Raw genomic sequence first — 24,876 nt, 5'->3', positions numbered from 1 at the left:
ACTTTGATAAGAATTCTGAATAAATGCTAAATTACATTGAAGCACTCATTTGAAAAGTTTGGACCTTCTAAATTACTACAGATAACTTTCTGAAAGTATTTAAGAAATAACTAGTTCATAACCTATTTGAGAGCATGCATTCTGAAATTTATACAAACTCTTGGTAATCTCTAGAAAAAAATGCAACACTTACAAAGGACTATCTGCACAATTACAGAGAATTCATGGACTTTGTAATGTTCACACATGGACCATGGTTAGGAACTCAACGTGTAGGGTGTAGGGGCTAAAGACATGGATGGCTCAGTAGTTAAGAGCACTGACTGCTCTTGAGAGGACCCAGGTTCGGTTCCCAGCACCCACATGGCGGATAACAACAGTTTGTAATTTCTGTTCCAAGGGAATTTGGTGCTCTCTTCTGACCTCCTGGACATTACACGACACTGATGCACTTACAAACATGCAGGCAATACATTTATACATATAAAATAAAAATAATATTTTTTTAAAAGAGAATGCAAAGTTTAAAGTAAACTCTATCAGGTAATGAAAATGTTTATGGAGACAGTTTTCTTTTCCAGTTGTCTGTGTAGTCAGCCACAGTATGTCACCATGCTCATGGCCTTGAGGTTATCTTCTGCTGTTTTTCAGGGGTTTGCTTTGTCAGCGTCTTTCTTCTTCCATTGTATCATGGTACAGTCATTTTTTTTTAATTCACATGGTTGACATATTCCTTACCCTTATTTTGAGGGTAGCTAAGATATTTACTATTAATCTGGATACCATGCCTTTAATTCCAGCACTCAGGAGACACAGGCAGGCAAATCTTGTGAGTTCCAGGCAAGCCTTGTCTACATAGTGATTTCCAGACTAGTGAGGGGTACATGGAGAGACCCGCCACTCTTCTATGTTTTTCTTGTTGGTTTTCTTTTTTTTTGCTTCTCCAAAATGATTCTAAATAAAGATTTTATGTAGTTGTTGTGTCAGAACTTTTATATGTAGGATGAGACTGGCAAACCACGACTATTGAAGATAGACCGGGGAAATCCACTGGAAAGAAGCTCTTCATGGAGCTACAGTTTAGCTGTGGGTAACCAGACCCAGAGAAAGCAATGAGTTGCATGAACACAAATGAATAACGTTGCTCTTTGATGACCTCTTGCTGCCTTAGTCACTGTTCCTCCACATCTCCTTTAATATTATACGGATTCCTATGATCACACTGCAACTATTTGTTTATAAGTTTGTCTGTCTTAGTAGACCATGAGTAATTACAAGGCAGAATCTGTGACTTATTTGTCTCTATACCCTAATCCACTGTTTAGCTTAAGAGAATGCTGGCTTATTGGAGTGTCTCTCCTCCTCCTCCTCCTCCTCTTCCTCCTCCTTCTTCTTCCTCCTCCTCCTTCTCCCTCCTCCTCTTCCTCTCTCTCTCTCTCTCTCCACTTCTTTCTTCCTTCTTATCCTCCCTTTCTGTTTTCTTGTTTATGGTTGTGGTATATGCCTGTGTGTGCAGGTTGTGTGTGTGTGGAGGGGGAGGGTGTTAGTGTACATTCCCATGCATACTCACACAGAGGCCAAAGTATCTCACTGGAACTGGAGCTCTCTGTTCTGGCTAGGCTGGCTGACCAGCAAGCTCCAATAATCCACCTGTCTCTACCCTCCCAACACTGTGTTACAAGAGGGTGCTGCCATGCCCAGCTTTTACCTGGGTGCCGAGAATTCAAACTCAGATCCTCAAGCTTGTACAGAAGCACTTTACCCACTGAGCAATCTCTATTTGCCTCTGTTTTGCCTCTATTTTCTTGCATATAAAAGCATTATTTATCCAGACATGGTAGTGTACACCTTTAGTCCCAGCACTCTTGAGGAAGAGGCAGGTGGATCTCTGTGAGATCGAGGCCAGCCTGGTCTACATAGTGAGTGCCAGGCAAGTTGGGGCTACAGGGAGACCCCGTCTCAAAAAGACTAAAAAAATTATCATTTAATAAGGCTTATTGTTTGTTGTGAAGAATAAATGAAATAATGCTTAACACAGCGGTAGTCACAAAGTTATTGGTTTCTGTTATTATAAATATTGATATTAATATTTAATGTTAAATAATGATGTTTCTTTTAAGCCAGAAGTCGTGCATGATGTAACGAAGACCATAGGGAAACAGAGTCTTCTAGGCTTCTGGGAACTTACTTTTATGAACTTATAGCAATGGTGGCCACATGCCCAAGACCCATACAAACTCAGTATGACAAAAACCCAGTATAGAACTGGGGAAATGGGCAGAAGGCCATAACTTTAGCCAAGGAACTACTGGCAGCCAATCACTGCTGGGGCAGGGGGAGAGTTGATCATCTTTAAGGGAGTGATGCTAGATAGGCTGACCAGGACCCAGTAGAAGAACTCAAACTAAGGGACATCTGGGTACACAAACTTGACTAGATGGGCCTTAACATGTATGACAGAATGCATGAAACGTGGTGGGTGGGCTAACAGAGGATGCAGATAGGGGAGGGTGTCTAAATATGACTAAGATATATGAAATGCATAAAAATTAAATAAAATATCAAAATGCTTCTGTTTAATATGTCCTTGTTCATCAGCCTGGGAAAAACCTTTATGACTTAAACGACTGAAGACACATTTTTCTTGCCTCTCTCCTTGTCTCTTTTCCTCCTTGCTATGAATGTCCCTTCCCTTCAGCAGTCCCTCACCTGACTTTAGCTTTTTCCAATGCTTATCATTGCCTGACATCTAACATAGTTATTCATTTATTGTCTAGAATGTAAATTCTGAAAAGTCAGCGCATTGGCTATTTTTTTATTGCTGTATCCTTAATGCCCTAGCAGTGCCCAACACACAGAACACCCTCAACAAACATTCATTGAATAAATGGATATGCACACACATCATAATGCACATGGACATGGTGCTTGCAAATTATCATTAGTATTATGCATTAACTATATATAACCCCCATTTACCTAATGGCCTTAGTGCAGCCTTCCCCTTTGTCTTTCCTTCCATGGCTGGGTTAGGGAGGGCAGATATTTATTAAAACTTATGCTAAACTGACTGGAATTTAATTGTAAAAGCCACTTTCTTCACTGGGATATTGATTAAGTCACTGGTGGAAGTCTCTGAGCAGGCATGGTGCTAGAGGGAAGATGTATTGCTTCATGGAAGTGGCCTTATTGAGCAAGTCCTTCCTGTCATTCCTGTTCAAAAACAGCATGCCTATTCATTCTTTACAGAATTCAGCTCAACCTCCTTGGCACATTACCCACTGAGCCTTCACAGAGATGCCTTTGCTCTAGACAGATGGGATTTTTGCTGCCCATTCCCTAACCTCCACACCTCTCATATACTTCCAGCATAAACTTAATGTGTTCGTATTTCCCCCTCTACACGAAATGATTAGCTCTGTTCTTTGGATTCTACTTGCCTTTCTAGGTATAACTGAAACCATTAATTGTGACCTTTTTCTTAACCTTCACCACACTTGTCCTTTAAACTTTGAAGACAGTTTTCTTCTTCCTGAGTTTCCTTAGGACCTCTTACCTTCCTTGTACTAGCCTTCTCCCTCCATAGACAGAACTGTCTCCAGGCTTGTCTCCTATATTATTTTGAGGACTCAAACTGGTTTTGTTTCTTTTATTCTTCACAAATAGACTGTTAGTGAACTGTCAGTGAATGTTTTTGAAAAAGTGTTTGGACATATGGCTATGTGCATCCTTTTTTTTTCTATCAGCAAAAGAAAATTTAAGACCTATCTATGAGAGCATATAAAAAATATTGAGCATTTTTCTTCTATTATCAGTGTAGGAGAATTTTTATTTTCCATCCTTTCGTAAAAGGCCAAGCAACACATTTGTAACACAGGTGTGGAGATGAGCTTGTACTAATAATTCTTGAGGTCACACTGAGAAGGAGTCAGTTTCTCACAGGGATATAGTTCACTGGTAGACCAAGGAGGGCCTTTCATTGCTAACTTTTGGGTCTTGAGATTTAGTAAGTATGGAGAAATAAACAAATGAGGCCAAAAACTCCCTTAGAATCCTGGGTAGTTGAATGGCTTTAGTCGGGGCAACTTTCCATTTCCTTCTTTGCAAACTCAGGCTCATGCAAGACTCTGTTCTTATACTGCCCCCTTCTGTCGCTCTGTTTTGTTAATGCCGGTGAGTTCTCATCTAACTCAAATTTTCCGTTTCCAAGAAATGCTTGTTGAGGACAGAGGAATGTACACATGTTCAATGTGATACATATTTTACTTCAAGTTCTACCTATATGTAGTTCACTTGCTCATTAAATTTCATAGTGAGGTAATAATTCAATTACACTGTAACTGAGATTGTGTCCAGAGGAGTTGATGATGCCGAGTCATAGCAAGGCTAATTACATACATATACTTATTTGTGTTCAGAGAGCTTACTTGTTTTTTTTTTTTTTTAATTTCCTGAACTTTCTAATTCTTGCCTTGGAAGTTAGGACACAACCACAGCTTGCATTGATGACAGAAACCTTTGAGTTTGAAAAGTAAGCTTAAAAGCTATGAATGTGGATCCTTTCCATATCAAAGTCACAACTATATTCTTTGAATATCGTTGTGTGTGAAGTGATCCCTCTCAGAACATTTATGGGTTACTTTCTCTCTTTTCCCTTCCTTGTGAACTCATCTGTATGTATCTCTGAAATAAGAGATACCCTGTAGAACAGGGCTTCAAACATCTACTATGGACTTTGGGCTATATTCTATGAGCAATGTGGCCCAATTAAAGTCTATGTGTAATTAATATGTACCAATGTAATTTTTAAAGAATAGGCAAATGATAGCATCTTTAGAAATATAACGATATCAGCTTTATGTTTAATGAACTGGGATGACATAATCTGGAAAGAGGAGAACATTAGCAGGTCCATGTGGTAATATTGCCACCTGTACCTCCATAATACATTCAACATCCTGGCCAGCTGTTTTCCCTCAGCCTACGCTGGGCTACCACGTATCTCTTGATCCCTGAAAATACTTCTCATTTATTTCCCTTATAGTCATTACTACCACAGTAGCCCAATCCATCTTTAAAAAGCAAGTTAAATACAAAACTAAACTTTGGAACTAAACTGACCTCCTACTTCCTCTAGTGCTTAAAATGAAATCAACATTCCCAGCATATGGCATGTGAGGCTAACATGGCTTGGCCCTTGTCTGCTTCTCAAATCTACTCTCCCTTCCATTCTTCCTCACTAGTTTATAATTCACTGGCTGTCTCAGCTCCTTCAACAAACCAAGCTTAGCTTCACTTCAGACTTCTGAGGTTCTCCCATGCTTTTCCCTCTATCAAGAACACAGTTTCCAGAATTTCCATGGGCAACACCTTGGCTCACACAGAATCCCAGCTTACAGTGCCTGTCCACTTCTCCTTGCCCAGGACATAATTTTCATAATACCTACTTCTGTGCTATTCACAGCTCATATCGCTCTGATATTATCTTTCTTATTTGTTGATTTAGTTAGGATCTATGTTTGGGGCCTCTAATGGATGTTTCAAAAAGGCAAAAACCTGTCTACCTTATTCATCTCTGTGTTTGCAACAAATACACAGTTCTTTATCTGGCTCATGGTAAATAATCAATGATCATTTGTTGAACAAAAATTTATGTAAAAGACAAATGGAAGAGAATAGATACCAGAAAGAATGATAATCAAGATAAAACATGTAAGTTTGATTATTGGGAATTGGGGACCAATGGAAAAGGAGTGCTCCGTTTGCATGTTAAATATCTTCTAAAGGTCCATGTGTTAAGTATTTTGTCCCCCAGTGGTAATTCTGGGAGGTTGTGGACACTGAGAAGTGGAGTGTAATGAAATGTCTCTAGGCCATGGGGTGCTGCCTCCCAAGGGGCTTATGGAACCCAGACCTCGTCCTCTTTCTCTCATTGTCCTTTGTTCCATGCTATAGGGGGGGTTACTTTGCCAGACACTGCCACCACTTTGTGTTGATTTGCCATAATCTCAAAGCAATGGTGCCAACGCCCTACGAAGTAGAACCTTCAAAAGAGGGAGCTAAAACAAAATGTTTTACTATGTGACTTGATTATTGCAGGCATGTTATAGTGATGGAAAATTGAATGGAGACATCAGATAATGAATTTTCTTTCGGGCAATGGAGAAAAGCCAGTGACACCATTAATAGAACGGAGACCTTGCTGGAATAAAATGGATAGAGTGGCAAGGAGAGCTTTGGTTCTAGGTTATAGTATGAAATTTTAGTAGGTCCATGTGAAGATGTCTAGAGGGTATACAGTCAACAGAGGGTACTATAAAAAGGACATAGAAGAGAACTTAACCTCCTTAGCCATAAAGAAGGTACCATGATGGGAAAACTGACATCCAACACATGAAGAATAGAGTCCAGAGCTCATCTGACTAAAAGTAATTAAGAATGACAAACTGGTAAATAGAAAGTATGTTCTTCAGATGAAAATAATCATAACACTTGGGAGCTGGAAAGATAGTTCAGCAGCTAAAAGCACAGACTGCTCTTGCAGAAGATCCAGGTTCAATTCCCAGCATCTACGTAGTGACTAACAACCATCCATAACTCCATTTCTAGGTGAATCCTGCACCCTCTTCTGATCTCTGTAGACATTGCAGAATGCAAGTGCACTTACATACACACAGACAATATACTCATACACATAAAATAAAAAAATTAAAAAAATTTTAAAAAAGAAAATAATTACAACACTGAGAGGAGGTGCACTTTGACCTGCCGAAACAATCTTTCAGCAGTAGGCCGTGTACCCCCAAAGGACATTAATGCCACTTTGTTTCCTTCCCTTGGAATATGTGCTGGATCCAGAGTAAGAGTTGGCTGATATTATCTGTGCCCTGTGCGTTCATGGAGCCGATAAGGTAAGTCAGGTGTTTTGAGGACTTTTTTTGGTGTGTGTGTCGGGGGGACAGGGATGCATTGAAAAGACAGCAGGTAAGTGGTAGGAAAACCTGTATTTGTTAAGTTCTTACTATGGACTAGATGGTGAATGAATCACTCAATGTGTATTATCTTATTAATTCTCAGAAAACCTCTATAAAGAAAGTATAAATGTCACCCTTGTTAGATGAAAAATCTGTGACTCAAAGAGATGATATAATTTTCTCAGGTGGTGGATGCCTGAGCCCCCAAACTTCTGATCCCAAAGTCTAGTCCTTTGGTCACAATATCCCACTGCTTTGCTGAATAGGAAGAAATAATTTTTATTTATTTTTATTTTTAATAGCATGCACAATATTTTATTTCTTTATGGCATGTCAAAAATTGCTTTGTTGATGTTCTTTGCTTCGCTTCCCCCCGATCCTCCTGACTCCCACTTGTATACCTGTCCACTAACCCCCTCCATAACTTCCATTCTGCTTTGATGTGTATCTCCTGTGTCATACTGCCATCCCGTACTTCCTCAATACTTCATTTACCCTCTTGTGAGCTCTGAGTTTGAAAGCCTATGTCCATACCTCATTTACAAACATGCATGCAAACATAAGCTAGGATTTGTATATGATAGAGAATATGTGATGTCTTTTCTTTCATAGTCCCAGTTACCTTGCTCAAGATACTACTTTCTAGTTTCATTCATTTTCCTGCACATTTCATAATTTAATTTTTCTTCATTACCAGTTCATCAGCTGATAGACATGTAGGCTACTTCCATTTCCTTTGTATTGTGAATAGAGCTGCAATGACTATGGATCTGTAGGTATTTCTGTGGTACGATATGGAGTGCTTTGGGTATATGCCCAAGAGTAGTATAGCTGGGTCATGTGATAGCTCTGATTTTAATGTTTTGAGACGCCTCCATGATGATTTCAATAGTGCCTGCACTAGGCTGTGCTCCCACCAGCAGTGAATAAGCTTTCTTCTTCCTTCACATCCTCATCAGCATTTGTTGTCATTTGATTTCTTGAACTTTGCCATTTTGCCTGGCTAAGATAGTACCTCAAAGTGGTTTTAATTTGCATTTCCCTGATGTTTAAGGATGTCAAGCCTTTTTAAAAATAGTTATTGGCCTTTCTGTTTCTTATTTTGAGAACTGTGTTCATTTCATTAGCTTGCTTGGCAAGTTTTGTTTTGTTTCTTTGTTTTTAGTGTTTAATTTTTGCAGTCCTTTGTATTGTCTCGATATTAACCTCCTATCTGAGGTATAGCACAAGAAATAGCCTCAAGAATCAACAAATGAGACCACATGAAATTACAAGTTTCTGCACAGCAAAGGAAACTATCCATAGATTGAGCAGACAGCCTATACACTGGGAGAAAATCTTTGCCAACTATACCTCAGAAAGTAATTTTTAGTACTTATGCTTTAGTATTTCTTGGTATGTTTCTAACCTAAATTTGTCAATAAGGCAAACATTTTTAATGACAGCAGACCAAAAATCTTCTGACATTGCTGTTTTGATCTGCTCAAAGTTATTCTTATTTTCTAATTAGATCTCGTGTGTTACTCAGTTTCACTAAAGAACTGTTGCTCACCCAAAGTCAACTTCTCAGGATGTCTTTGATTATAGGATTTTGTGAGTATCTTAAGTAGGAATATTATTTTGGAATTCTCTCTTACCTCCAGCTCCCAACCTGTGAGCATGGTTTTTCTGATAGATGAGATCTGTTCTCCTAGTAGAATGCTCATATAAACTAGATACTGCTGTGTGTGCACACTTTATGGATGTACTATGGTCAGTCTTTGGAAATCATCCTTCTTCCTCTGAAAGTCTTCCGATGTTGTGATATGCCATAGATTTTTTTTCTTTTATCTTTCTCATCTTTCAGTGTTACAGAGAGCTTATGTTGCTCTACAATGTATCTAATAGTTTATACCAGCCAACAATTATTTGCTGATCTGGGTTTCTTAAACTATATCCTTAGAGACATTTGGAGTTGTTAACAGTGAATCCTGCTTACTATCATCCAACATCTCCCTTGATGTTTTTGAGACTCGTCAGCACTGTGGCTTGGACAACTTTAGTCAGCCATCTGGAACCGAAGAGTCTCCTGGAATACACATTAGCGGCAGAAAGAAGGACCTGGTGATATAAAGAAACCCAGGAAGGGCCACTCCAGTGGCTCTTATCTGAATTGGCTGAAAACCAAATATACATTAGCCCTATGCTCTACCACTGCAATGCACTAACATTTATTTATGCATATAAAATATTTCTGAGATCCTCAGTCCCCTTGGGAACAGGCCAGTCTGAAGCAGTTCTAAATAAATTCTAGATGAGTGCCCCTCTGACTTCAAACCCAGGAAATTTGTAGTGAGGCAAGGTGGCACTTTCTTTCATCCATCAATATTTATTAATGGGCACTTTGTGCTAAGCATGGTGTTCCTTAAAGTTTCAAAAAATAACTTTGTCTTTGGTTAGCTTTATGTTTCTCATAGAACATTTTCTGGTTCTATTTACAGAAGTCATTTCTTATTTCTGTGTATCATTTACCTCCAAAATGCTTGTCTTTGTTTTGCCCTACTGGATTATAAGTTTGCTGAGGATAAGGCTGATTCACCATTACTTCCTTTCCAGTGCTTGACATAGTTTCTTGTACAAAAAGATATATAAACATTGTTGTAAATGAATAATAATAAGAGAGATGAAGTATTTGAGACAAACACAAAGCTTATTTTGTCACAATCTAGCAATTTTTGTCATTAGTAAGTGGGTTTCCAAGAAGGATGGCATCGATTCTCATCAGCTTATGACTTCTCTCTGTTTTTCTCTGTTTCTCTGTCTTTCTGTCTGCCTGTCTCTCTCTGTGGTGTTGGTGATTAAAACAAAAACCTTTTACTTGGGACATGGGATGCAGTCTATCACTGACCTATATCCCTCGCCCTTACCAGTGACTCTGTAGATTATTATTTTTTGGGGGGTGCAGCTTTGTTAGTATTACCAAACATTAGTGTTCTTAGCTCAGACACTATCAATACTTCTACTTGGCAGTTACTTTGTTTTTATATTTGTAGGCAAAAGTGTTCTTGGATAAAATGGCAATAAAATGATATATTTGCTTATTTTTTTGCACAAATAAAACTACCTGTTATCTATTGTTAGGGCATTTATCTAGCTTTTTATCTTAATTTATAATTTTATTATATGTCCTACATATGGGTAATTGTAGCTTATGTATTCACTATGAGAGAATGTCAACCATGTAGTTAAATGTAACTACTCTCAATGCCTCATTTAAATATATGAACAATTCAAGAGTTTTTCCATGAGACATCAAGTTGAATCCAGTTTCTAGCAGATCCATGAATCTTTCTTTTTGTGGGATTCCTTTTGTTCTCAGATGTTCTTTGTCATGATGAATGGCAACCAGATTTATCACGAAGATATGCAACAATGGCTCTATTTCAAATGACTATCTGACACTCTCTGACAGCATTGGAACTGCACATTGCACATCAGGCTGTCATGTGAGAAGCACCAGGGTAACTGTGAGATGGACATGAGGCACAGATTATTGTGTATGAATGTAATATGAATTTCCTTTGCAGAAACTGTGCAAATCTGCATCACAGAGGAAAAGGGTGCTATTTCCTATCTCATATTTGAATGTGCTTTGACCCCTTCAATCTTGTGCCCAGTTTAAGTCAACTGGTATTATGCCTTCAGCCCCACACAGAGTTCTGAAAATGAGTCAGAGTGGTCAGTGAATAAAATAGATCAGAATAGTCTAGAACCTTGCCAAAATATACTGAAGTACTTTTTCAGTATCTACGTACTTCAGAGAGCCCCCAAACTAGGATTTTATTGCTTTGAGGGAGATTAAAAATAAATCATAACTAGTTTATTGGGCTTGTTAACAGAACATAGGTTAAGGGTTTATTTATAGAAGATTGTCCCCACCCCCCATTTACAGCTGCACTGGAAAGTTCACACTCCAATATAGATCCTGTGACTTCCCGACAGCCACACAAAATGGTGAAAGATGAGCCTTATGGCATTCTCTGCTTGTATGTCCTTAGCCCCTTCCCCACTGGCAGCTAAGGCCCATTGATTGGGTGGGAGAGGTAACTGACTCCCCCCTCGATGCCTTGACAAGAGAGGGAAGAAGATGTGACTATAGCTTGCTGGCATAGTGGTCAGAGGACACTTCAGGTAACATTCCACCCCTTCCTCAGACTCATATTCTTTCCATAAACCTTTTCCCTGAGCCTAGGAAGGGGTAATAGGTGTGGGATGATCTTTCTCTCTTCGTGGACCAAGGCACTGAACTTTCAGGTCTCTGCATTATATTTTCCATGGGCTGTTGGCCTATTTCAGTGGGATTCCCTCTATTATAAGGATTTGTTGCTAAGGTCCACAAATGAGGGAAAACACACGTCTTGTTTTTCTGAGTCTGGGTTACTTCACTTGGTATAAGAGTTCCTAGGTCCATCCATTTACCTGAAAATTTCATTTTCTTTCTTTACTGCTGAGTAGAACTGCATTGACTAAATATACCACATTTCCATTAACCACTCATCATTTGAGGGGCACTTAGGTTGCTTCCATCTCTTAGCTATTGTGAAAAGAGCAGCAACAAACATGGTTGTACAAGTATCTTTGCAATAAGATGAGTCCTTTGGGTATATGCCAAGGAGTGGTATAACCTGGTCATATGGTCGGTTCATTTTTAGTCTTCTAAGAGTTCTCCACACTGTTTTCCATAGGTGTTGCAGGAGTTTACACTCTTTGAGGGAGTTTTTTAACCCTCCAAATTTTGCTATAAACACCTCAGTTTTAGAATAGAAACATGTACATCCTTATAACCATCTTTTTTTTGTCTTTTTGAGACAGGGTCTCCCTGTAGTCCCAGTTGGCCTAGAACTCTTTATGTAGACCAGGCTGGCCTCATCTCACATAGATCTTCCTGCCTCTGCCTCTAGAGTTCAGGGATTAAAAGCACACACCACCACGTCCAGGTCTATATCCATCTCTCTGTATTCTTGAATGGACAGATCTCTCGTGCTATATTTGCTATTTATTCATTCTGGTGACCCTTGAATTGTTTTCTCATGGGGTATTAATAATTTAGGAATGTAGAAAATTCAGTATTCTATATAAGAACAAATCTTTGTTGCATCCAGCTGAAATTTCTAGGTACCATTGTTCTGATTGGCAGTCCATTCATTTATTGCCTTCTTTAACAGTCTTTTGACAAATAATTAATTACAGGATTTGTTCTCTGTGATTGTCACTGAACTTGAACTGGAGATTCAATAGTGATCAGTGCTATAAATGGATAATCTCTTCATGGTGCCCAACTCAAACACTGGAAACATGTTGAGGAAATTTAACAAAAGGATCAATATACCTGATTAAGACTGGTGAAGTTAAGGAATGCTTTGGAGCAAGACAGGCTTTGTGTGCTCTGCTGTTGGATACCTGAGCTCTTAGAGGATTTTTTTCTAAGAATATAAACACTTGAGGACTGTTACAGGTTGTAAAGTCAAATTTACTTCTGGGAGGCCAACAGTGCCCACCATCTCTGCTCCCAGACCCTCTGTGAGGTGCAGCTGAGGCCTTTTCTCTCCATGCTGTCCTTTTATGAAGACCTACAAAACTGACACAATGTATTTGGGTTTCCTTACAGAGTTTATGATGTCCTGGAGGGGTTTACTTACAAAGGCATGCATCCCTGGGCTTTTTTTCCCTACATTTTGGCTGAGCTTTGCAGATCCCAGCCGCCAGCTGGACTGCCCAAGATGGCAAAGTTCCTGCTGCCTCCCTGGAGGGGTCTGTTTTATTATTTTTATTAACTTATTTGACCACAGGCATAGTTTAAAGAAACTTGTTTGTGAAATTTTCTTATTTCAAACATCTATGATCTGTTACAGTTATTTCTTTTACTACTTTCTATTTCATTCCAGTTTTTTTTCCTATAAGAAGTATGAATAATCTCTTTGCAATTATAGGCTAAAAGAGGCTGTTTTCTAAACGTTGATTTTGTGTGTGTGTGTGTGTTTGTGTGTGTACGTGTGTGTACCATATGTGTAGGTCAGAGGACAATTTGCTGGAGTCAGTTCTTACCTTCCATCATGTGGATTCTAGGGACTGAACTGAGACTTGCTGACAAGTGCCTGTTCCTGCTGAGCCATCTTGCTGGTCCCTAAAACAAGCTGATTTTTTGCAGCCACTTTATCTCTCTGGGAGCAAATAAAATTAAACAATCTATGCCAGTGTACAGAATCAACTACCTTATATTTCCAATCAACATTTTGTCTTGACATGACCCTGTCAGCTTTCTAAACATATCATTTCTTGAAGATGATTATAAGCTCCTACAGTTGAATTCAAGGAACATTAATTAAGCATCTCCTGAATGCTATATATTTTACTGCATTCTGGGGGATGCATTCTCTCCGCTAAAATGAGTGAAAAATTGTTGCCATCCTATGGATTTCTTACAAATAACGGAGGCAAGGCAAACGTGTTCAGAGAACATTTGCAGCTGCAGATTTAATTCTCAAGTGCTTTGATAAACAACCCAGTTCTATGCCTTGCGCTAACTCTTTCCATTTGATCTTTGCCCTTATTTACTCCTTTTTTTTCTCCTTTTGTGGATGCCACAGGTATAATTTCTTTCAGTCAATTAGTATAGGTTTAGCTGTGAAAAATACCTTCTACAAGCAATCACTACAGCAACGTGACTGAATCACTGTAACAGAGATGTGAGGTATTTAGAATGAGTTAGATTTTCATTCACTTTTTTACGTTCATCATTTGAAAGGTGTAGCTACTTTCTAAAGCAGGGGCACAAATTTTTTAGTAAATGCATCATCAATTTCCCAGGGCGATGTGACTAGAGTTCCTTGTATCCCTCTTTGTTCTCCTCCCTTCCTGATAGAGAGAAACCCCTAGAAAAGGGACCAATAATATCACGCAGGACTGCATGAAAAGCCTGGTACCCCTCCTTCCACTCCTTTACAGAGATCCATGGGGTATGTATGCATAGAAATAGAAGGAAATGGAGAGAGGAGGTGATAGAGCCAAGCATAAAAATGATAATGTTGCTCATTACTTATTGAACATTTGCTAGGTGCCAAGAAGTTTCAGAACATTATCTCCAACCTTACGCCACTCCTGCAGAGTGGATATATTTATTCTTAATATATACACAAGGAGAACCTCCTGAGAGAGGCAAAGTGACTTGCTCCTGATTGTATTCCTGGTAGGTACCTTTTTCAAACTCTGTTCTGCCTGATTCTAAAATAAGCTCCCCTTTACAACTAGGTTTTATCTCTTATGTTTCTTATAAGTTGCTTTAGAAGGTTTAACAAATTCCATTTATACATGTATGATACTACTGAGAGATATTATTATAAAGTATTTTCAGATTAAAACATTTAAATCTCACATCTAAGGCTATTCTGGCATCCTTAGAAGATTTTGGAATGACAATAATGAAATCATTTGAAAAACAGGTTTCTTAGGAAGAAGATGAATGAGTGGTCATTAATGACCTACAAATTATACTGTTTCTTGATAAAGAGATATATTATACAATAAGTAGGAATCAAAATAAGGAATATGGCAACATGCGTGATATAACATGCAATAAGCATCACATAGTGAGTGAATGCTGCATGGTTAAACAAACTGTAGGGATAAGACTGTGGAGTGAACAGGGTTAGATTCCTCTGTCACTCACTATCTTAAAATGGTGCATGTATGTGTATCTACTGGAAATAGTTGTTAGACAGTTATATTTTCTTTTTACCATTATCCAATCCTTTTGAGGAAACAAAGTTGAGCTGGGCATCATAGAACATGCTTGTCATCTCATTCACTCACAGGCTTAGACAAGAAAATTACAAGTTCAAAGTCACTCTGGGCTGCATAATGAGACCTCAAAGAAAGAAAAAAAGGAAGAAAAAAACTAGGGACTGGGGATTTGCCTCACTGGTAGAGTGTTTGCCTGGTGGTGCAAGGCCCTGTATCTGATTCCAAGCACAGAAGGGGAGGAGGAGGAGGAAGATGAGAAAATGGAGGAAGTGGTAGAGGATTGGAAAAACTTGAAGAAGATGAGGAGGAAGAATAAAAAGTCAACTTTTCTAATGATTGTGTCATACTAATAAGATTAGTTTTAAAACATGTTCATGGAACTTGGATTTGTTCAACCTCACTGCAAAGTGTATACCAACTTTGACAATTTTTTTTCCAGAAAAGTTTCCTTGTTTTCAATAAAAACATAAAATGACTTTACATCCTGCTATCAAAAATGTGTATTTGCCTACAAACACATGTATGCAAACACCTAAAACTTTAGACCCTACTATAGTCGGTTATGTTGCTTTCATATCCTAACAACACTACTTACATTTTTCACAAAAGCATGCTTTTGAAAGAGAGTATGTTTCAAAATGATAGCTGAATTGGAAGATCTTTATCCTGTAGACTTCCCGTCAAAGGCACCATGGTGATAAAGTCTCTGCTTTCATTTGTGTTTTATGGAAGTGGAGGTCGAGAGTATTTGAAGAAGACTGCGAGAGAATTGCTTCCTTTGAACTGTCGCTGTTACTTCAAACTGTTAGCTGGATTGGAGGCCAGAGTGGGTGCCCTCAAAGCGTTTGCTCCTCCAACTTTTCAGATTGTTTAAGGCTCGTCCAAACTCTCGTAAGGCTTTACACTAACAAGAAATACTACTGTTTGCTACCTTCATCCTTTGTTTCTTAAATAGCAAGTTACTTCCTGAGATGACTTTGAAGACTTAGGAGTGGTGTTTTATCTTTATTTTGTCATCAGTCATAGGATCCTTTTAAGCAGATACAATGAAGAAGAAAGCAGAAGCCATACAAGGTTAAGTGCTTCTTTGGAGTCCAAAGTGAACCCTGTAGGACTGGAAGGCACATTCAGGGAAGAAGATGGCAGGTTTCAAGATTCTGTGACTTGTAGCATGTAAATGGGCATTTAGTATACACATGTGGAATATTACCTTTCCTGGCAGAAGGTAGTGGCATTTTCATTTTTTGAGTATTGAGATACTTATTATTTTAAATTTCCTATTGTGTTACCTTGCCTTTCTCACCAAAATCTAAATTCTAATAATCTAATAATTCTAATAATCTAATAGCACAAACCTATTAAATGACAATGGATTTTACCTGACATTTCATATTAATGAGAGCTATGATTTTGGAAGTGGAATTGAATTTCAATCTTGAACTACTTTTGTCATTTCTTTGTGTCTCTATTGGAGTCTGACAATGAATATACCTACTTTTGCCAGTTACGAATACTGATGATGGTTATTGGAATTTGCTAAGAACTAGTGAATGTGGCTGAGGACCTATGTGCATTGTAATATTGTGTCTGCACAGCACAATGGGGACAGGTTTTTTTTATTATTGCCATTTTACTCTAGCTGGGAGACACTGAGTACCCTGTTCTAAGTCACTCCACCAGTCAGGCTGGGCAAAAGGAGGGCTAATGACCATGGTGAGTACTAGGTGGTCAGTTTCCATAAACAGTAGTCATTACAATGATGGTGATAATTCCAGAGTGCTTGGGGGTGCATAATACAGCAAGTACACAGCAGCTTGGCCTGTGTGCGTTTATGAAGTCAGTTCCCTTCCTGAGAGCAAAGACAATATAAAAGCTATCTCTATTTGATGGGAGAGGAAACTTAAAAGTGTGCTTGATGTGGAAGTTGATCAAAACTGTCCTTTTGAGAATACACTTTTCAACAATCCAACTGTGGGTCTGTATACACATAGGGAGTGGGAAACAGAGACCAAGACATATTTCTTCAGTTAACCCTAATGTATGTTTTGATGTGCTGTATGTTTGAATGTAACACAGAATGGGTTGAAAATTTCTTCCTTGCTCTTCCCCCCAAGAGAAATCTGTTGCTATTTGTTGTTCAGCCTCTGGGTACCATGTACCATCCCACAATGTTTGGGTGGAGAGCTGCCAGAAGAGAATAATAACAGCAGCGGTGTTATCTGCTGACATGAAGGACAGGAACACACAGCCTAGGCTTGGCTGCTTGCCGCTTGTTGAGGCACCAAGCAGTCAGCCTTACCGACAGCCTCTCTGAGACACCTGCTTACTCTAGCACTACTTAAATCTATATGGTATATTACTGTGCTCCTTCAGGCCTTTTATCTCCCAAATATCACTTCTCATTTGTTTGTGTCCCTAAGACTAAAGGAACAAGAGGTAGCAAACACCAGGGAGCTTAAGGTCTACTCACCCCAACACCAATATGCTTCAGGCCAGTTCCAAACCAAACCCCTGACACTCATAAGACAGCAGAGGCCATCCTGATTTCTTCAGCCTAGGCCATCCTGATTTCTTGAGGTTCTGGAATGTAGATATTGCCAAAGAGAGCTAACAAAACAGCTGTTATTTCACCGTAGTATGTTTTGCTATACTTGTAGTACAGTAAAATAACCCTTACTACAATAAGTGAATCTAAACAACACAATAGCATAGAAATAGAATATTCATGGTGTTTATTGAAAATTAACACTGTAACCAGACATGGTGGCACGCACCTTTAATTTTAGCACTGGGGAGACAGAGGCCGGCAGATTTCTGTGAGATTCTGGCCAGTCTGGTTTATATAGCAATTTCCAGGTCATCTGGGGCTATAGGGAGACTCTGTCTCAAAAACATAAATACAAACAAAATAAGAACAAAGAAATTGAGGCTGTGTTTCAGGTGGTGTGGACAGGTTGTTTGGTGAATGTTTTGTTTTTCAATCCTCAGAGAATGTCTCAATGGTACATGTGTAGTCTCATTCAAAGGATTGTTATAGTAAATGTTGCAGGATGTTGGGATATGTGAATCACTGTCTCCCCATTCCTCTTTTTAATCAGCCCTTCCTCGGAGGCTCTGTCCTGATATCAAGTGTGACCTTTTAAACTTGTGTTAATTTTCTAGACATCAGTCCCCTTTTTTCCGAAAATAAAAACTGTAGCCTGGTGTGGTGGTGCACCCCTTTAATCCCAGCAACTCAAGATGCAGAGGCAGGTGGATCTCTCTGAGATTGAGGTCAGCCTTGTCTGTGTAGTGAATTTCAGGCCAGCTAGGGCTACAGGAAGACCCTATCTAAAAAAAAAAATGTTCATGCTGACTACACTCCAATTGATGAACTTGCACTGAAGGATATCTGGGTACACATGTTTGATCCTATAAGACTTAGCATATGTGACAAAATACATGAAATCCATTGGGGGGGTCTCTGGGGGTTGTGGATGGGGAAGGGGGTCTAAATTGGGCTAAGATCTATTATATGAAATGCACAAACCTCAATAAAATGTTTTACAAAAAAGAAAATGAATGACAGTGAATGCTAAAAAGAAATGTTAAGAATTCCTTATTCTTGCATAAAAGACAAATCTCTGCTAGCCAGTATCTGACAGATGACTAATATGAGGATTATAGAAAACAACAACAAAAGAACAAGTAATTCAATCAATAAAAGAACCAATAATCTGAACGGAAACTTCTTAAAGGAAGCACAACTGGCTGCCAAATACATTGAAAAAGTTCATCAGCATTAGCAGTCGCACATACAAATCAAAACTACATTGAGAATCCATCCTATTCTACTCAGAATGGCTGTTATCAACAAAGAAGTGAATGAAAAATAAATGCTTGTATCAGGGAAAAGGAACACATATACTGTTGGTGGGCATGTAAATCAGTTTATTCACTCTAGAAAATGCATGGAGGGGCTGGAGAGGTGGCTCAGCGATCAAGAGCATTGACTGCCCTTGCAGAGGACCCAGATTTGATTCCTAGCACCCCACATGGTGGCTAACAACTGTCTAACTCCAGTTCCAGGGGATCTGATGCCTTCTTCTGACCTCTGCAGGCACCTACCTACATGCAGGCATCACACTTATACATGTAAAATAAAAATAATAAAATAAAAAAAAACACGTGGAGGTTCCTTACAAAACCAAAAATAGAACTACCATTGTTGGGTATATACCGGATGGAATCTAAGTCAGCATGTAATAGAGATACCTACACATTCATTATTATTGTTGCACTGTTCTCAATAGCCAGGTTATGGAATCAGCATAGGTGCCTATCAACCAATGAAAGGATAAGGAAACACACACACACACACACACACACACACACACACACACACAATGGAGTCTTACTTAGCCACAGAGAATAAGTCATTTGCAAGAAAATGTATGGATCTAAAAGTCATCACGTTAAGCAAAATAAGTCAGACTCAAAAAGGCAAGTAGGACATGTGTTCTGTCATGTGGAATCTAGATAAAAACAAATTTAGAAAAAGATAACTTGAAGGTAGAAGGAATACTGGGGAGGGTAGGCAGACTGGGGAGAAGGGAGTAGGAGGGGGAAGCAAAGAGAGGGGGATTGGGAAGCTAGGTTGGAGCAAGATGCCAAACATGCATATATTGATATACAGCACTGCAAACCACCCATGTATACAATTAATAATAGTCTTAACTTAAAAACAAGTGACTTTTCTGGAAATAGCTTAACCTGTGAAACAGAAACCAATGAGCAGAACTCTCATTTTTGAATAGGAAGTATTTTTTTCTTTGAAATTATAAAATCTTTTAGCTTTGCCATTTAACATCAGAAACTCTTTAAATTGACTTGGTTGTTAAAATGGGTAACAATATTGAAATTCTTATTTTCTTATCAGCTCTCATTGTCATCCCTGTCCAGAATATATAATGAACAGATAATTTTAATACCTGAATTCTGCATCGGCTATTATAGTGTCCTGATTCACTCTAAAAATGAAGTCAAAGGCTCAGGATGAGGATCTAGCTCAGTGGTAAGGTTCTTGCTAAGCATGTGTGAGGGTTTCTACTACTGTGTGTGCCTAGAAAGAAGAGGCAGGTAGAGAAGAGGCCAAAGTCAGCCTTGGATACATAGCAAATTGGAAATCAGTTTAGGCCCTGTCTTAACCAAACATTCACTTGCTTTCTTATTGATCTAAACCAGTACTTATGTCAACATAGACTCAGCTACAATTCTTTTCCTTACTTGGTGGCAATGAAATGTTTATTTTGTTGTCGTGGTGAATAATGACTACAAAGTCAAATCAATTTACTTTAAAAATGTAAAGAAAATTGGAAATTTGTGGTTTTCAGACACATATCTGTAGTGATAGTTTATGGCACTAGATGGCGATATAAGCGCATCACATAATGAACATTTCCTTAATTGGTCCAGCATTGAAATCCTGGAGACAGAGGCCAAAGCAGGTTAATGCATTAGTTAAAGAAACAAAGTCTGATATAATCAGGTGTTGGACAGTTAGCTAATACTTTGTGTTCAGCAAACCAATTGTCATTGGAAGAAAGGATTATTAAAAAAAATTAGTTTACCATACTGTTGAGAAATCCTCAAGCTAATTCCTGGGGCAAAAGTTGGTAATAAATACATATCTAATAGCATGTGTCTAATTTATATGTCCCCCTCCATTTTTGGTTTATAATTTTTAAATTAGAAGTAGTTTGGGATGGTTGTGCCTCACTGATATTGTTCACTGATGGAGTAGTACAATGCTTATCAGGAATATGAGCCCTAGGACCCTGGAGTTTTAAGGGGAAATGGCAGACTTACTGTAAGTAGTTGGCTGGGCCATTATTGACTGGCAGGCTCAACTGGAAGCACTCTGTTAGTGGATTAGGTTGCCCTGGAAATGCCTTCCTGAAACTCTAATGATGCACTTAAGAGAACCCTCTGGGACAGGAGTAAAATGTCTCTTAGCAGGCGTGTCTTCCACCAGAGTACTCTTGGGATGGGTTGGGAGGGGCCAGCACATCCAAAGGGATGCTCAGTAAGGAAGCAGACCCAGAAAAGGTTGCAGGTAGCAGATTCTTACAGGTAAGTCAAGATAGTGATATCAAGATAGCTCAAGATATCAACTATGAATATCCTATGGATTCTTCATTAATCATTTTGAGAGCGCATCATCAATTCTGTGTGTGTGAGGGGGATGGTTTGGGAATTGTGGTGGCTGAAGGGATGATGGAAAAAAGGGTGTTAGAGTGAATATAGCTTTAATCAAAGGGATTTTTCAAACATTTGCAACTTGAACATTGGTAGGGTCGAGGGGAACTGGTTTAGAGGGAGAAATGGGCCCTTCAGTGGAAATTCAGTGCATATAGAAGGGCTTATTTGAAGGTTTTTTAAAATGAAAATCACTTATGTTTATTTCACTGCTGGGATGGAGGGTTATCGTTGGAGGTGAGTTGCGGGTAGAGGTGCAAAGAGCAAAGAAAAGGCCAGTGCAAACTCCCAACTAGACTAGGGCCAGGACCCAGGGAAGCGCGGTCCTGCGCTGCGGCGTCCCCGCCCCGCGCTGGAGCCAGCGCCTGGCAGTTGTGTGCCCACCGAGAGCGCAGCATTGCCGCCGTCAGTGCTGGCAACCTGTCACTGCCGAGGACGTGACTCCGAGCTGCCTCCGCTTTCTCCAAGCCATATTCCTTTAAGATGATGTAATAGTCATTTCCCTGGATGGTTTCTTGCCTGCACTGCTGAAACAACAGCATCCGAACTGCGCTGGGAACTGTGGAACCACCCAGCTCCGCGCCCGCGAACAGACCCTAAGCCCCCACAGGCATCTTGGCTGCGGCCAGGGCTCCCTCCCGCTCCCACCTGGCGGGGGAACATGGGAGTCCCTTTGCCCTTGCTGGCAGGTGGGGTGGCTACCGGGACCCCAGCCAGGCGCATCTGTCTGTCTTTCTGCCTCTGGGCTTTCTGAAAGCCTTCTAAGTCCCGGTACCTCTGGTAACTCTCCTAGGTGTTCAGGATTCCTTCTAACGGTTTGGATTTCTATTATTTTGTTGTTTTATTTTTTTTCCTGCAGAAGCTTTGGTTGAGTATTTTTCTCTTTACTTCTTCAACTCAGCCTCCTTATCACGATTTAACTTTTTTGTGTGACTTGTTTTAACTTGAGATTGAGAGTGAATACATATGCACACACGCACATACAAACACGCATCTATATAAGTGCATACGTGTGGAATTATTATTTTTGGAGAGCACATCTCTCTGGCACTTTTCGTTGATGCCTCTGTCCTGTACCTGTTTGGGATTTGACAAGATCCAGACTCCGTGTGGCTGTGGTTTCTGCTTGCTCTGCAAATGGTTATTTCTTCGTAAGAACTGGGTCTCCAGCACTCACTAAGGTAAGCACCAAGACTTTCTGCTTTTTCTGTCCTACTGAAGAAAAGGGATCTCCTTTTAGAAGATGAAAATTGCATATTCCTTTTAAATTCAGATTTACAAATAGGATTTTTTTCAACACCAATTGCTGGAGACAGATGCTGATGGATAAACTTATGAACACAAAATACCATGAGAAAAGCTCCCGTTTAGTTAAGGAATGGTTAAAATCAGTAGCTCTAGGCTGCTTATGTAAAACAATCTTTCTTTTCCTCCCTGTCTTTTCTCTCCTTCCTTTTCTCTCTCATTCTCTTCTCTCTCCAGAGGTCTCTCCTTTTCTGACTCATTCTGGGTTTGAGGAAATAATTTCTCTCTTTTCCCTCAGATGGACCTCTGAGAAACCGGAACTTGGCCTCCTTGTTTGTGGGGCCTAAGGAAGATCGAATGTAGAAAAGCTGATAATTATACTCTGTGAAGTAAGAGCTCACCAGCAGCCGTCATTAAACTTCTTGTCCAGCAGTGCTTCACCTGTGGACTCTCTTAGATTTTGCTTTATTGGGGAAATAAAAAACAAAAGAGGGTAAGAGGAGATCTTATTTAAAACAAGTTAGCATCCTTTCCCTCCTTTATAAGTCGATGCCAAGATAAGCCTAAGACTCCACCGGATTGTACCTTTAAGTCCAAATAGCAGCAGAAAAAAGGACAATGGCTCTGAGTGGAAACTGTAGTCGTTATTATCCTCGAGAACAAGGGGCTGCCGTTCCCAACTCCTTCCCCGAAGTCATAGAGCTGAATGTTGGGGGTCAGGTTTATTTTACTCGCCATTCCACGTTAATAAGCATCCCTCATTCCCTCCTTTGGAAAATGTTTTCCCCGAAGAGAGACATGGCTAATGATCTGGCCAAGGACTCCAAGGGACGGTTTTTCATTGACAGAGATGGATTCTTGTTCCGTTACATTCTGGACTATCTCAGGGACAGGCAGGTGGTCCTGCCTGATCATTTTCCAGAAAGAGGAAGGCTGAAAAGGGAGGCTGAGTACTTCCAGCTCCCAGATCTTGTCAAACTCCTGACCCCCGATGAAATCAAGCAAAGCCCGGATGAATTCTGCCACAGTGACTTTGAAGATGCCTCCCAAGGAAGCGACCCGAGAATCTGCGCCCCCTCCTCACTGCTCCCTGCTGACCGCAAGTGGGGTTTTATTACTGTGGGCTACAGGGGATCCTGTACCTTGGGCAGAGAGGGGCAAGCAGATGCCAAGTTTCGGAGAGTTCCCCGGATTTTGGTTTGTGGAAGGATTTCCTTGGCAAAGGAAGTCTTTGGAGAAACTCTCAATGAAAGTAGAGACCCTGACCGGGCCCCAGAAAGATACACCTCCAGATTTTATCTCAAGTTCAAACATCTGGAAAGGGCTTTTGATATGTTGTCAGAGTGTGGATTCCACATGGTGGCCTGTAACTCATCGGTGACAGCATCTTTTGTCAGCCAATACACAGAAGACAAGATCTGGTCAAGCTACACTGAATACGTCTTCTACCGTAAGTAGGAAGGCCTCTATTTCTTTTCATGTATACCAGTTCTCTTCACAGATGTGTGTGTGATCTCATGTTCTGCCATTTTCCAAGGATACTGCTTTGGGATTTCTACAATGCTTAACTTATAGGTAGGGTACTAGAGACTGAAGGCAAGTTTTACCTGTTTTTCTAGTGAGGTTACAGGATAGTCAAAGACTTTAAAATATCGTAAGGTGAAAATAATATTGTGGAATGAGAACAAACATGCATGGTATTTTTTTCTAGATAGGGAATTGTGAGGTAAGGTTGCTGATTACAACCTGGCTGTTGGGTCATAGAGTTTGGTGTTTTGCAGAATGAGAATGGATGAAGGGCTGCTGACAATCTTTAGACTGAACTCTAGGGGTCTGTTAAGCTGATTGCTGAAGGCTTGCTTTCATCAGTGACTTTCAGAGCACAAATGGATGTTACATGGAGTGATGTGGTCTTGGCTAGATGGCAGTACAGACTGCTGAAAAGCCCCCCCTTTTCCCCTGCATATGAAATTCACTTTCATGGGCTTTACAGATCTGTTGTCTGATTCTTTAGTATTTTATACGGAGACTAGAGTTGTATTACAGGCTTAATTAAGCAGAACTTTGTTTAAGGTTCATCTAAAAGGAGCTAGATCCCTGAGAATTGTTAATCACATGCAAGCACCTCAGATAGCTGAGGTGATAGGATTACTGACATACAAAGAAACCAGAGTTGGCAAAAAGGAAATGATTGTGCTAGTGCCTTTTAAAAAGAGGTTCATCAAAGTTCATCAGTTCATTTGCTTAAATGAAGATATATGGTACAGGTTGCCTTGTTTAATGAAATGGTGTTATTCTAAACTGCAAGCTATTGATCTCTGTAGGAAAAACAGTAAATCAGCCTATATTGTTTGGTGCTTGATTTAACTGCTGATTTTCCCAACTGGCTTGGGAGTTGAGTGAATTCCACAAGGAATATGTTTCCAGTGTTAGCATTCAATTACCTCTCTTCATATTTTAAGGCAAATTCAGGACTGTTGATTAAAATATCTAAATTTGTTTAAAAATGAAAGTAAGACTGAGCTTCTTAGACCAAGCTTTTACCTATCTTTGGGTGTATTCTGGAGATAGTGCAGGAAAGGATGGCAGAAAAGCCAGGGGAAGCAGGGTTGTCCTGAACTAGGTTATCACACATCTGCTC

At 39.7% G+C, this 24,876-nt stretch overlaps 1 protein-coding gene across 1 annotated transcript in view; it reads left to right on the top strand.

The window, feature by feature from the left end:
- Positions 1-21,761: 21,761 nt before the first annotated feature.
- The window catches only part of Kctd16 (potassium channel tetramerization domain containing 16), a 311,551-nt gene continuing 308,436 nt past the window's right edge, over positions 21,762-24,876 (top strand). Inside the window, exons 1-2 of the mRNA XM_008844907.3 lie at positions 21,762-22,171; positions 22,534-23,685. Of these exons, the coding sequence (XP_008843129.1) occupies positions 22,854-23,685 (832 nt within the window). The 5' untranslated portion in view covers positions 21,762-22,171; positions 22,534-22,853. The remainder of the gene's footprint in view (positions 22,172-22,533; positions 23,686-24,876) is intronic.

Source organism: Nannospalax galili, unplaced genomic scaffold, assembly GCF_000622305.1.
Source record: "Nannospalax galili isolate Female #2095 unplaced genomic scaffold, S.galili_v1.0 scaffold222, whole genome shotgun sequence".
NCBI classification, from domain to species: domain Eukaryota; kingdom Metazoa; phylum Chordata; class Mammalia; order Rodentia; family Spalacidae; genus Nannospalax; species Nannospalax galili.
The sequence above is the reverse complement of the archived record's forward strand: the minus strand, read 5'-3'. Positions and strand labels throughout refer to the sequence as shown.